The 13,145-nt window shown below is 31.3% G+C and overlaps 1 protein-coding gene across 3 annotated transcripts; it reads right to left on the reverse strand.

Moving 5' to 3' along the window:
- Window positions 1-3,919: 3,919 nt before the first annotated feature.
- LOC120080276 (cysteine synthase) lies at window positions 3,920-9,351 on the reverse strand. 3 transcript variants are annotated; one of them, XM_039034898.1, is made up of 11 exons: window positions 9,254-9,351; window positions 8,449-8,510; window positions 8,233-8,342; window positions 7,791-7,848; window positions 7,372-7,635; window positions 7,155-7,292; window positions 7,009-7,060; window positions 6,540-6,619; window positions 5,635-5,694; window positions 5,402-5,482; window positions 3,920-4,308 (listed from the first exon to the last, which is right to left on the reverse strand). In XM_039034898.1, the coding sequence occupies exons 2-11, from the start codon at window positions 8,488-8,490 to the stop codon at window positions 4,216-4,218; spliced, it is 978 nt and encodes a 325-aa protein (XP_038890826.1). In that variant the 5' UTR covers window positions 8,491-8,510; window positions 9,254-9,351; the 3' UTR covers window positions 3,920-4,215. The 3 variants fall into 3 exon arrangements, with proteins under 3 accessions (XP_038890826.1, XP_038890827.1, XP_038890828.1); XM_039034899.1 differs by having other exon boundaries at window positions 9,171-9,261; XM_039034900.1 differs by lacking the exon at window positions 9,254-9,351 and adding an exon at window positions 9,108-9,129.
- Between the last annotated feature and the right edge of the window lie 3,794 nt (window positions 9,352-13,145).

The following is a 13,145-nucleotide window of genomic DNA, read 5'->3' on the forward strand; positions in this document are numbered from 1 at the left end:
CTTCTCGAGCCAAAAGCAACAAATAGTGCTCAAGATAGGAGTTTGGCTTCTTATGATGCAAAAAAACCATTATTGTGTTTAACACTTGCAAAACTATTTATCCTGAAATGTTACAATTTTAATCTCTATAAATGCAAAAATTAGAAAACAAAAGAATCAAAACTTAGCATAAAAGTTTATGCTAGAACTTGTATGCATAAGAAGTCAGAAAAATGCAACCATGCGATGAAAACAGAGTCGTGCGTTGAAATGAAGTATATTGCAAGAAAACAACAAACGCATGGGTGGTGATATGTCTAGTTAAAGTGCAAGTTGAGAGCTGATTTGAAAGAGATGCATCATAACCAATGAACTGATGACGTGAGGAAAGCGATGGAATAGGGTATGGAATTAAATGTAAAATGTGTCAGACAATGATTACAGAGAGCTCTAACAGATGATCAAATGAAACTATAAATAACTCAAGTCTAGCACACTTTGATTCTCTTTGCTTAACTTATTCTTCTCCTTCTGGCTCTTTGGGTCTCCTTCTTCCTTCGGTGCTAGAAAAAAAATTATTGAGTTTTTGAAGAGGAGGAAGACATGGAAGAAAACCATATTTCTCCTCCTTTAGCACAAGTGCAGAGAGCTAAACACGATAACTAAAGGAAGCAGAAGATTGTGACTGGTGGCTTGACACTTTCATTTCTCTAACCAGACTTCATTCGTCCATTTTTATGTTCTCTTTCGAATTTGTATTAAGACATTGACAATGTGTTTGTACTTCATTCTTAATATAAATCACGATCTTTATCATCTCTCATCCATCCATGTGATTCCTTTTATGCACAATGAGTAACTAAGTCATTTTTAGGTTCGATTGGTAATACAAAACTCATTTCGTTCTTACAGTTTTCAATCCAACCCTCTTTCTTATCGTTTTCAAAACTAGGATTACATTTCAGCTTTTCAAACAACTTACCACACTAGTGATCACACTTTTTTTTTTTTAATCTTTCTGCCTTTTTAATGAAAAGTGATTTAAGAAAGAATATTTTTTAAATCACTTTTAATTACGTTACTTAGAAGTTAATTTCATTCACTTACGCAGATTTTAGGTCTATATGATTTTCTAATTAATTTCTTAATTAAAAAATTAACTCTTTTTCTTTGCTAGTACAAAAAATTTCAACTCAATATTTAATCAGGGAAAAACCTACTTTAACCTAATTATAAGAGAGATTAATATTTATTCACTATAGATAAAAATAAGAGGAAGAGATTCAGAAAACAAACACACTAAACTGAATTATGTGTATAAATTGTTATTATGAGATCAATATAATATAATGATGTCCTCACTCACAAATATTTATATTTTCTAAAATAAGAAGTTATAGTATGAATGAATTATGATAAATGTGAACCTTTGACTTAAGTGTTGATGACAAGCTGAGGATCAAAACCTAAGTTGAGGAGTTTGCTAAATGTAATGATAAAAATATTCGTCAATATATTCATTGATATATAATATAGTTGTATATGACAACGATATCAAGATATAATAAATATATTTGATATCTCATTTAAATAAGAGGTATAAATAATATTATCAGTTAGTCATCAATATAGTTAAACATATTAGTAATTAAAATTTTTTTAATTACAAGTTTAGTCCTTAAATTGTTATAACGGGACTATAAATAGTTTCTAATAGATTATTAAATTTTTAATTTTGTGCCAACTAATATTTAGACTTTGAAAAATATCTAATAAGTCCCTAAATTATTATAATCAAAATAAATTATTTTAAACTATTCATAATCTACAAAATATTGTTAACTGATTTTATGAAACGTATTTAAATGAATCTCATTTTTCATATTACTATATTGATTGATGCCTTAATCTCCATTAAATTTGAGAATTGAGATATTCATCGACTAGCTAGAAGGCTTATCAGTATTACCATTCTCACTTCGAAAATAAATAGTTCATTTTAAATTATAATTAAAGTAATAATCACTTGTAACAATGAATTTACTTAAAGAGTGTGAAAGGTCGTAAATTTGGGAAAGGTTTGTAGTTAAATAAACAAAAATAAATGAAAGTATAGTTATAAATAATTTCAAAATACAATTAAATTTTGGGAATTTGCCGTGGGTACCAATTTCAAAATGTAGTTTTGTAAGCGTGCCATTAGTATATGTCATTTTGCAGATATGGCAAACTTTTCAAATATCAACTTTTCTTTGCCCTTGCATCAATTCCATCCATTTTCTTTTCTTTTTTCTGGCGTGCGTTTTTTTTCGATTTTTCATTGATTTCCTCTCCGCCTTCGATTTTTCTTTGATCCCCCATCGCCTTCGATTTCTTCACCGTCTTCTTTCTCCCAACGACCGTCGATTTCTCCGACGATCACAAGATTCTCTTTGCTCCGACCAAATTGGAGTGTCGAGACACAATTGCCGAGTGCTTTCTTGTCGAAGACAACGATGATTCTGGCTTCAGAATGGAGTTTGAGATGCACTTTGAAATCAATCGACGAATTTTAACGACTACTCCCTTCTTTTCTTCTACTCTTCTTCCTTTTACTTCATCTCCGCCGCTAGAGACCCATCTTTCTTCTTCCATTCCCACAATGGCCCTCTTCTCTCCGGCGACATATCCATCAATCTCATTTGGCATGGCAATTGCAATCCCTCCCTAAAAGCCATTGTCATCGATTTCCTCTCTTCCCTTTCTTCTTTAAAATCCATTACTCCAAATGCCTCTGTTTCCACTTGGTGGAACACCATTCACAATTGGAACCTCTCTCTCTCTTTACCCTCCCAAATTCAAGACCACAATTACTCCCTAAGCAAATCTCTAATCAATTCCCACACTCACTCCCCCTTCTGAAGGCCTTCAAAGAAATGCAATCAATTTGTCTTAACCGTCGATATCATTGTTAATTTCTGATCACTTGATTCTTTTTTTTTATTATTTAGATTCATCGTCGATTAGTACATCCTATGTTTATATTGAATATACATGTCGATCAAGTAATAAAACTCATATATCTTGGTGATTGAAAATGTAATTTACATCTCTTTTTTCCCCGAGACTTAATCATTTCAATATTTATGTGATAAAAAATAAAATGTAATCATATAACCAAAAGACAATCAGAGAACAATACAAGAACTACTTATTATGTGAAACAATATTGAAGATAATCATATGATAATCAAAAGACAATTATAAGGTAATATCATAAACTACAAACTATGTGACAAAATTTAGAACGTTTCAGATGACAATAAAAAACTACTAACTATGTGATAGAAAATGAAGTAGAATTAGAAGGGAATCAAAAGATAATCAGATGAAATCCGAAAACTACTAACTATATGACAAAAAATAGAGGTAAACACAATGTAATCATATGATGATCAATAAAAGATAATAGAAAATAGAAGGTAATCATATAATAGATAGCAATTAGATAACAATCAATATCAAATAACAATTCAACAACATTGTATATCAATATCATTAGCAATCAGTACAAGATAGGAATTAGATAACAATTAGTATGAAATAGCAATCAAAAAGTAATTAGACAACAATCAGATAGTAATTAGATGACAATCAAATGACAATTAGACGCAAGCACGTATTTCTTAATTGTGAAGAAATTTTGGTTATCCGACTATTTCAATTGAGCTAAGTCTGTTATTTCGTCATTTTCTACAAAGGTTCATATATGTAAACTGTGGACCTAATTAAATTTTATTTTTGTTTTTCTAGTGAGCCATTGTCTTTATAACTTATAAGCATCAAAATCGAGACCTAAAATAAATATATCATAAGCAACAGACGGCCATTTACTAGTTTATCTAAAGGCCTTATCAGTCCTTTTTTTTTTTTTTTTTTTTTTTGTTCAGTTTCAAAACAATTTCACAGAAACTACTCATTCAATACATTATTCAACAGAAGGGAATACATGAAAGACTGACCTTATTCTCAGTTGCATCTATGTTTATCCACTAAAACTGAGCAAACCATAATGAAAGAAGCCATTCAAGAAACAAATTATTCAAATCACTACAGGAATAAGCAAAAGCATGGAAAGCTAAAAAAGAACCACTTGAAGTTCACTTTCTTTCTTTTCTTTGACTCATGGGATATTTGCAGGGAATGTTCAACTGGATGGCTCTCCATTTGAAGAAAGAAAATATAATCTAAAACCTCTCATGGCTCGAAAACCATATTCTCGGTCTCTCGTTTCACAGACTCGAACAGCACGGTTGAGAGGTATCGTTCCCCAAAACTCGGGAACACCGCCTGTTTAAAATTTGCAGTGGCAAGATTAGTCAGATGGTGATCTGGTAAAGAGAAGTGGAGAAATCCATTCAAGCTATAAAATAGCGTGCAATTATCTGGATTCTGAATGATTTTCTTTTCTGTTCTAACCTAAGGGTGTTAGCCGCCTGAGGCTCTATATATAAAGAGACCTTTAGGCTTTCATTAGTTGGCATGCAAAAGCATAGAGAATATTAAAACAGATAAAAGGGAACAAAGGCCAACCTTGAGTGGAAAAGCTTTAAGAGATGGAAAGCTTGATTGTCAGCTAGTGAAAATCTAACTACGATTTCAATGAAAATCATCTGAAACCCCATATGAGTATAGCTTCATGGTATTAGGTTTGAAATATGCACGACCCATCAATAAGTCGAATCCCCACATCACCAGTAATTCCTTAAGACTCATTATTGTTCAATATTTGTGTTGAAAAAGAAACTGAAAGGGCGTTTCAATTAAAAAAAAGATTAAAATACCATTTTAGTCCCTATACTTTAAAGTTTGTTCAATTTTAGTTACTTTCAATAAATCTAAAATTTAGTCCTCATTGCTAGTTTATTGTTTATTTTTAAAAAACTTTTTGTTATCCATTAATATTTTTACTATAAAAATTGAAAACATATTCACTATTGTATTTCCTTACATGGGAATGGTTATTATTATTTAACCAATTTCGTCTAAAACATAACTTTGAGGGCTAAATTTAATATTTATTGAAAGCACGGGGATTAAAATTGGACAACTAAAAGTTTCAATACTAAAATCGAACAAACTTCAAAATATAGAAACCAAAATGATATTTTGACCTAGAACATAGTTTTCTTTTTTCTTTTTTCTTTTTTTCTTTTTTTTTTTGCTCTCCAGTCATCAACGTCTATTTCTTCAAACAATTATTAATATATTGTCATGGGATTTGTTGAATACTGATGCAAATGACTAAAACTGTGCAGTACATGATCAGGAATTATCTCATTATAGAATTAGTCCAACGCAGAAGAATTAATGTATAGAAATAAGTTAAGCAGTGTTACGTCAAATGAGGTACTACTACATGAGAATGAAAAGGAGCACTTACAACAATAAGCTTCCCAGCATTTTCTGGTCTCTTTGCAAGCTTAATTGCAGCAGCCGCAGCGGCACCAGATGATATACCAACCTACATGTAGACAACGTTGTCATAGCATATAGAAAAAAAAAAAAAACAAAAAGCTTTGACAGTCGGATCTTGTGCCTGATTTGCTCAAAAATAGAATCAAATAAAATTGGAAATTCCTTTTTGATGCCTATCTCCATTATGTAGCAACCTACCAGTAGACCTTCTTTCAATGCAAGCAGTTTTGCAGTTTCAATAGATTCTTCACTTGATACCTGCAAAATATTCAAGTAAGTCAGTGATGCATGAGAGGTGCTTAAAGGTCTGACCAATGGACTTCAGGGGGCAGAAATTTGAGAACTTATTGTCCATTTTTCAGATGAACAAATTATGGATAATGAGCAAAGGTTGAGGATAGAGACGTTACTCTCATTGATTTTACAAAAATGAGATAAATATGTGCCAGTAAGTTGACTCAAACTGGTTGGTAAAAAAAATGTAGTTACTATTTTCCGTGAGGGAGAAGGACTATGAACATCCCAACCCTTACTATTGAGTCTATTGATCCAACTCACCTAAAGGGATGCAAACTTTTTCTAATTTCTGCATTACCAGACATCTATTTCATGAGTACTTGAAATCCCTGAGATTAAACTCCTAGCGACATAGCTGTTTTGTGGAAGAATTGGGAGGAAATAAATGCTAGAATCTTCCAAGACAAAACCAAATCTCTGAAAGAAGTCCTAGAATCCGCTATTTTCAATGGTTTTTTTTGGGGGGTAGAAATTTACCAGCCATTAAGAATCATAATCTCTCAACCCTTATTACAAATTGGAAACATCTTTTCTATTCGCTTTAATTTGTACTCCTTTTATATACGTTTGGATATTTTATCAATCAATTAAATAGTTTTTATTTTATTATTTATAAATTAAAAAAAAAAAAAAAAAAAAACACCCTAGTGACAAGTACTATTTTCAAAAGTCACTTTGAAATGAATTATGATACTCAAAGTTAATGTCCATGCATTACGTCTGCAAATGCTTGTCACTAATCATTTGAGATTGTCACACACTACCAACGTCTATTGAAAGAAATCTAATAGAAAATTGATGCTTACTTGAATGACTTCATCTAGCAAATTGACATCCAAAACTCCAGGGATGAAGCCTGCCCCAATTCCTTGGATTTTATGTGGACCTGTAGTGTTCACATATAGAATACATACTCATTCAAGGTAGGCAAATGTAACATGAAAACTGATTTATGGATTGGAAATTGATATTCATGACTAAGAAGTGCAAATGGACTTGAAACAAATTTTCTTCATCAGAAAAAATTGTGAGAACGAAAGAACCGATGGAGACTAGGATACCACAACTCAAAGAATCTCATGAATAGCAAATAATATATTCTGTATGCAATAGTCATATGTAACCACAAGACTACAAATGCAAATATAATTCTAGGAAAACATAAAGAACACGATATCATACTACCTTATACATATATTGTCAAAAATGTTTTTAATCATGCATATATATCATAAATCAAAATCAATCACAAACTGGGGGGATGTCATGACTCACCAGGCTTTCCTCCAGATAGAATTGCACTTTCAACAGGTTCAACGCCATATAACTAAACATGGGAGGGGAAAAAGCACATCAGAAATTCGGTAGGCTCATCTTAGCTAACAGCGGTTCAAGGGTTCAGATGATGAGAAATAGCAAACCTTAATATTAGGATTTTGTTCTTTGAGATACTTCCCTGCACCTGTCACTGTACCTCCAGTCCCTATACCAGAGACAAGTGCATCAACCTTCCCATCCGAGCCCCTCCATATCTCCGGACCAGTGGTCTCATAGTGGATCTGAAAAAAATAATGAAAATATAACATAAATCTCTAAAACAGAAAATCATGTTCTACATCGAATTGAATCATATGATACCTTTGGGTTAGCAGGGTTTTCAAATTGCTGAAGGATGTAAGAATTATGTGTTTTTGCTTTTATCTCTTCAGCCTTCTGAACTGCTCCTTTCATCCCCCGAGCTGGATCTGTAAGAACCAGTTCAGCTCCAAAAGCTCGGAGAATGGTTCTTCTTTCAAGACTCATTGATGCAGGCATGCAAATTATAAGTCTATAACCCTTGGCAGCAGCAATGAAGGCCAAGCCTATACCAGTATTACCACTGGTAGGTTCAATCAAGACACTCTATGAAAGGGGAAAAAAGAAAGGTAAATCAACCCATCACCCCCCCCAAAAAAAAAAACTGTAACAAAGGTTCAAAAGAAATCCATGCAACGTGAATGTGCATATAGGACACAGTTCCAATCAGATTTTGAAAAAGACCAATCGTCATTGCTAACCTCCCCCGGAGTGATCAGACCCTTTTTCTCTGCATCTGAAATCATGCTATATCCAATCCTGAAAGAAAAGAAAGTTTTTCCTTAGCACACTTGTTGCAAACAATTCCAAATTCTAATAAAAGTACAACTAGAAGGAAACTAGACAACATAAAGCAATGGGATATAGCATTCAGCATGAATATAAAAGATCCATCTGTTTTTATAACTTAAAAACTAATACAATTTATCAGAATTACATCTAACAGTAAAAAACCAATTGCACAGAAACAGGAAGAAGTAAATAAATAGAAATGTTATTTTATTTTCTTGATGAAATATGATTTCTCATTCAGCTGTGCCAAGAAAATGCAGGATCAATGTCCTTGCATTGATTTTAAGGCCAGTTTTTGGATTTCTATAATTATTTAGAACAAAAAAACCTATAATTAAAAATAAAAAGTACCTATCTTTGACACTGGAGCAAGGCTCCATCATCTCCAACTTGGCAGCAACCCGAGCCACGCAGCCATCAACAACGCGGTTGAGATATACAAGTGGCGTGTTCCCAATAAGCTGAAAATTATAAGACATGAAAAATGCATGTAATGAGTTCAAAAAAGCTAAATCAATCCATGAAATTCAAGAAAGATATAAGAGGGAAGGAAGGTCAGTGGCTCACTTCAGTAACATCTTTAGCTATTGTGGACTTTGCATCAACCATTTTGAGCAACAACTATGCAGCTGGAAAAAAATAACTATAAGTCAGAAAGTCAAATCAAATGCACTTCAAACAACATGTTTCAGCCTAATGTACAGTTATTGACACGAAATTTAAAGTAATGAACTTCCCACTGTTCTAAATTTTTGAATAACTGAGATTAACAGCATAAACACAATTGGAATCATTCCATGTTCAAGAAAATCTCCCCATAATAGATCACACAGACCAAAATATTTGATTCTACGTTAAGACAGAGATTAAGAGTTGAAAAAAATCAGACAAATATACAAACAGAAACCCAGAGACAAAACAAATATATCAATCCAGCGGGCCAAAGCACGTTTTCCGGGGGNCAATCAAATCACTCAAAAACTTTTGTCTTAGAGCCTCAAAATGAACAAAAAGAAAAACCAAATTCCAAAAACGAACTTTTATTCTTTCCCCCAGCCAATCTATTCCCTAATTCATATGAAAAAACAGGTTTGATGAAAATATAAAGATATCCAATCCCAGAAACAAAAGAAATTCTACAAAAAGGAACAGACATAGAGAATTAAATCAGGAAAAAAAAAAAAAAAAAAAGAAAGAAAGAAACCCAGCCCAGAAAGCAATATCACATGAAACAGTGGAAATGTTGATGATTTTCACAGCAAACTGATGCCCAAATTCAAAAAACTTACTCAAACAACAATATGCCTGAAAATGGAAAGAAACCAGCAAAAAGATGATGAAATTGACAAGTAAACAAGCTCGAAACTCTCACCAGTAAAAGGTTATCTGAGAATCCGAGAACGGGACAGAAGAAATGGACTTTGATTTTTCCACTTTTATACACAAACAGGATAAATAAGTGTACAAGGAAAGATAGGATGCCGCCTTTAAAATTAAGACGATGTACGTTTCGAGATTTCCGTCCTTGCGCGGCTTTCGGGCCGTCAGAGCAGTACACATGGTTCGGGTCACCCTTCTAGTTAGGCCTGTGCCGGTTCGGTCCGGTCCGGTTATGGAGGCTTGGTTTGGGACAATGGAGTCGGAGATGGTTGGTAGCAAACCATCAGTGGCTGAGGGTTGGGCTGATTCGATGGAGGAGGTGATTTAGTTTTAGGGTTTTAACTTTTTATATATACTTTACTTTTTGGAATTGGTGAGGGTTGATAACTAATGGCAATGGGCTGATAAAATCATAAAAATGCATAAATACATACTCGGACTCGGTTCGGTTCGATTCTAACATTTTTTTTTGACGTTTGGAATCAGAAACCGAGCTAAATTAATCAGTTCTCTCTACAATTGAACTATTGATCCCAAATCTTGTGAAGAAATTGAACCAAATCAGTCGGTTAGTCGATTTTGTCCCATTTTTAACACTCCTATTTCTAAGAGGCCTCGCAATATTCTGTAAGATAGATGTGTTAATCTTCTCATTATCAATTAGTTTTGAGATAAAACCTTATATTATCGAATATGGTATTTTAGTCAATCTAATCCAAAAAAAGTGAACCCAAAAAGATACCACAAAGAGCAGATTGAGGATCTCACATTGAAAAAACAAAGAAATCTCAAAATATTTGAAAACAATGGATTTGTATTGATGTTAGTGAAAACAAAAAAGAGAAAAATAAAACCTAGTTTGGAAACCATTTGATTTCCAGTTTTTAGTTTTTTTAAATTAAGCCTATAAACATTTCTCTCACCTTTTATATTTCTTGTTTTTTTAATTTACTTTTTACCAACTTTCTTCCAAAATCAAGCCAAAATTGAAAAAATATAGGCTTGGCTTTTTAAACAATCAGTAAAAAGTAGATAACAAATGAAAAAATTTAAAGGTAGAAGATAAGGTCTATAGGCTTATTTTTTTAAAAAAAAAACAAAATAGTTGTCAAATTGGCCTAAAAATAGTTTTCAAAATTTAGCTAAGACTTCAACTCTTATACTTAAGTAAGATATAAATCATTGAAAGAAATTGAGAGAAAATTGAATTAATTTTCAAAAATTGAAAACAAGTAACTAAGACCGTAACTATTTTTTGCTTTTGGCTTTTAAAATTAAGTTTATTTCATCAACATTTCTTATCATACTTTACATATTTCTTAAGAACAATGGTCGAATTATTAGTCAAATTCAAAAAACAAAAACAACTTTTTTTGAAAATTAATTTTTTTAATTCTCAAAATTTGGCTTGATCACCATCGATGAAAAATATATTACAAAGGAAACGCACCTAAGTTAATCTTAGGTAATTATTTTAATTCTTAAAATTTAGCTTGATGACCATGGATGAAAAGTATATTGCAAAGAAACGCACCTAAGTTAATCTTAGGTTTGGTTTGGCCTTAATAACATCAACAATTGAACCGACTCCGATCCAACATCTTGTCCATTTCTTCCATGATCTAAGATACTAAATCAGGAAGACCATAATTATTTTTTGTTATTTTTCTTAATGAAAGCAAACGAGTTTGCGTACAAATTAAAAAAGCAAGGAAAAAAAGGGATTGCTTCACAAAATGGAGACTGAGAGCCAAAAATTCTTTATTTCCCCCACTTCCACGACGTTTATGTAATTAAAATTATACATATTATAATATTAAAATATTACATTTGTATCTCGTATTTGACTTATGAATTCTTTTTTTAAAAAATCTGAATTTTAATATTTAAGCCTTCTATTTTATTTAATTAATCTTCTTTTACAGATTGTCAAAAACAATAATGATGTGTGAGGGGAAGAATCTAATTTCTAATCTCAAAATTAATGATTACTCTAGAAAACAATCTCAAAATTAATGGTATATATAAACTTTTAAAACAAATGAGTATTTTTTTAAAATTTATATAACTTAGCCTAAAATTAAATTCTAAATTTGAACATTTAGTTGGTGAATTGGGATAAGGTAGGTGGAAGATTGACCGTTGAATGAGTGTTAACTATCATATATATCTGAAAGTATTGTTTTTCGTGGGATGTCAAAATAGTCCTTCAATTGGGAGTTAATATATATATATATATATAATATATATATATATAATATATATATATATATATTAAATCAGATCAAAAAAAAAAAATAATTACTATATTTAACAATGGAGATATATTTGAACAGATAGTCATGTCATCTTTAATATTACAATTATTTAATCGAAATAGTTATACTATAAAATGATATATCGTTTCATTTTGTTTGTGGATGTGATTATATCATGTCATAATATATTGGTATAATTTTTTTTTTAAAGAAAATTATGGTGAATAAATGTTCAATAGATAATTATTTATCTTTTTTTTTTTTTTTTTTTAAGAATATTCAGCACTTAATCCCAAAATAGGTATTTCGGCAGTATATTGTTAGAACAAAATAGAGTCAATAATGTTTTTAAAAAAATAATTTTGTTATGAGCATAACTACAGCTGGTGATGTTTGTAGTATATTAATAATAATTAAAAAAAAAACCATCATTATTTACCCAATCATTGTATTAAACTATGCATAAACTATGCACATATTCTTATATTAATAATGTTGATAGATGTCACCTAAGCAATAATCAAGATGGGATCCGGTAGGTTGACTTCAACCATTTTTTTTTTTACTACAAAGACATGATTTTGTTGATTTTCCTGAAAATTATGAATTTCGTATTGTATTTTTTATTAGTAGTCAGTGAACTTCGTTTTGTATCTAAAAATGCATCAACATGATGTAAAATAAATAGAAGGTAATATGAAAAAAAATTATTCTAACTGGAAATATTATAAAATTTATTGATGTCTTAGACTATCCAAAATTTATAATGATTATGTTTTTTAATTATTTTTTAAATATACATATATTCCAAATGTGAAGAGCATGAATTTTTCTCAATGATATAATATGATTCTTGTCATCGAAGTTGGTTTAATAGAATATTGTTAATATTACTTTATTGAGCGTAGTTGAGAGACCAAGGGGCTATCTTTATCCATATGATATAAATTATGGTGAGCAAGTGAAAATGAGATAAATGGATTTGGAATGAGAAAATGATAAAATCAATTTGGGTTGAACCGGAATGTGATAATATATAATGTAATATAAGTTTTTAGATGCTCGAGAAATGATTTAGGAGGTGTTTGGAACACTGTGATAATTACTACAATGCGCAATTATTATAATTTGTGGGTTATAATAATTTGTGTTTGTGATGCAAATTATTTTAATTTGGGTTATAATAGTCTGTTTTGGAGTGTCGGCCATTTTAGTATGAGTAGGAAATAGTAAACGATATAACAAAGAGGAAAATAATTAAGAGAATTTGAAATAATTACAGTATAGTTAATGGTATGTTCATGTTTTTCAACACCCTTCTTCTTGCATTCCCTTTATAACTTTGATTTACTAAATGTTGAATGAAGATATTTTTGCTCTAAATCTTTTATCTCATCATGGCCTTCAATGTATGAAGGTTTTTCCTTGTTGCTTCTTTTTGGGTTTTATGAAGCTCTTTTTGCACTCCTAGTAGGCTCACAATACATGCTAAATTATGATCCAACATAATTACACTCTCCTCTAAAGCCACAAATTTTGCCTCCACCTCTTCTTTAGGTGACCAAGGCCAAGGCGGGCTTAGGGCGAGGGGATCTTTCACGGACCGCTCTAATGTTCTCCTCGTTG

Source organism: Benincasa hispida, chromosome 6 (genome assembly GCF_009727055.1).
Source record: "Benincasa hispida cultivar B227 chromosome 6, ASM972705v1, whole genome shotgun sequence".
NCBI classification, from domain to species: domain Eukaryota; kingdom Viridiplantae; phylum Streptophyta; class Magnoliopsida; order Cucurbitales; family Cucurbitaceae; genus Benincasa; species Benincasa hispida.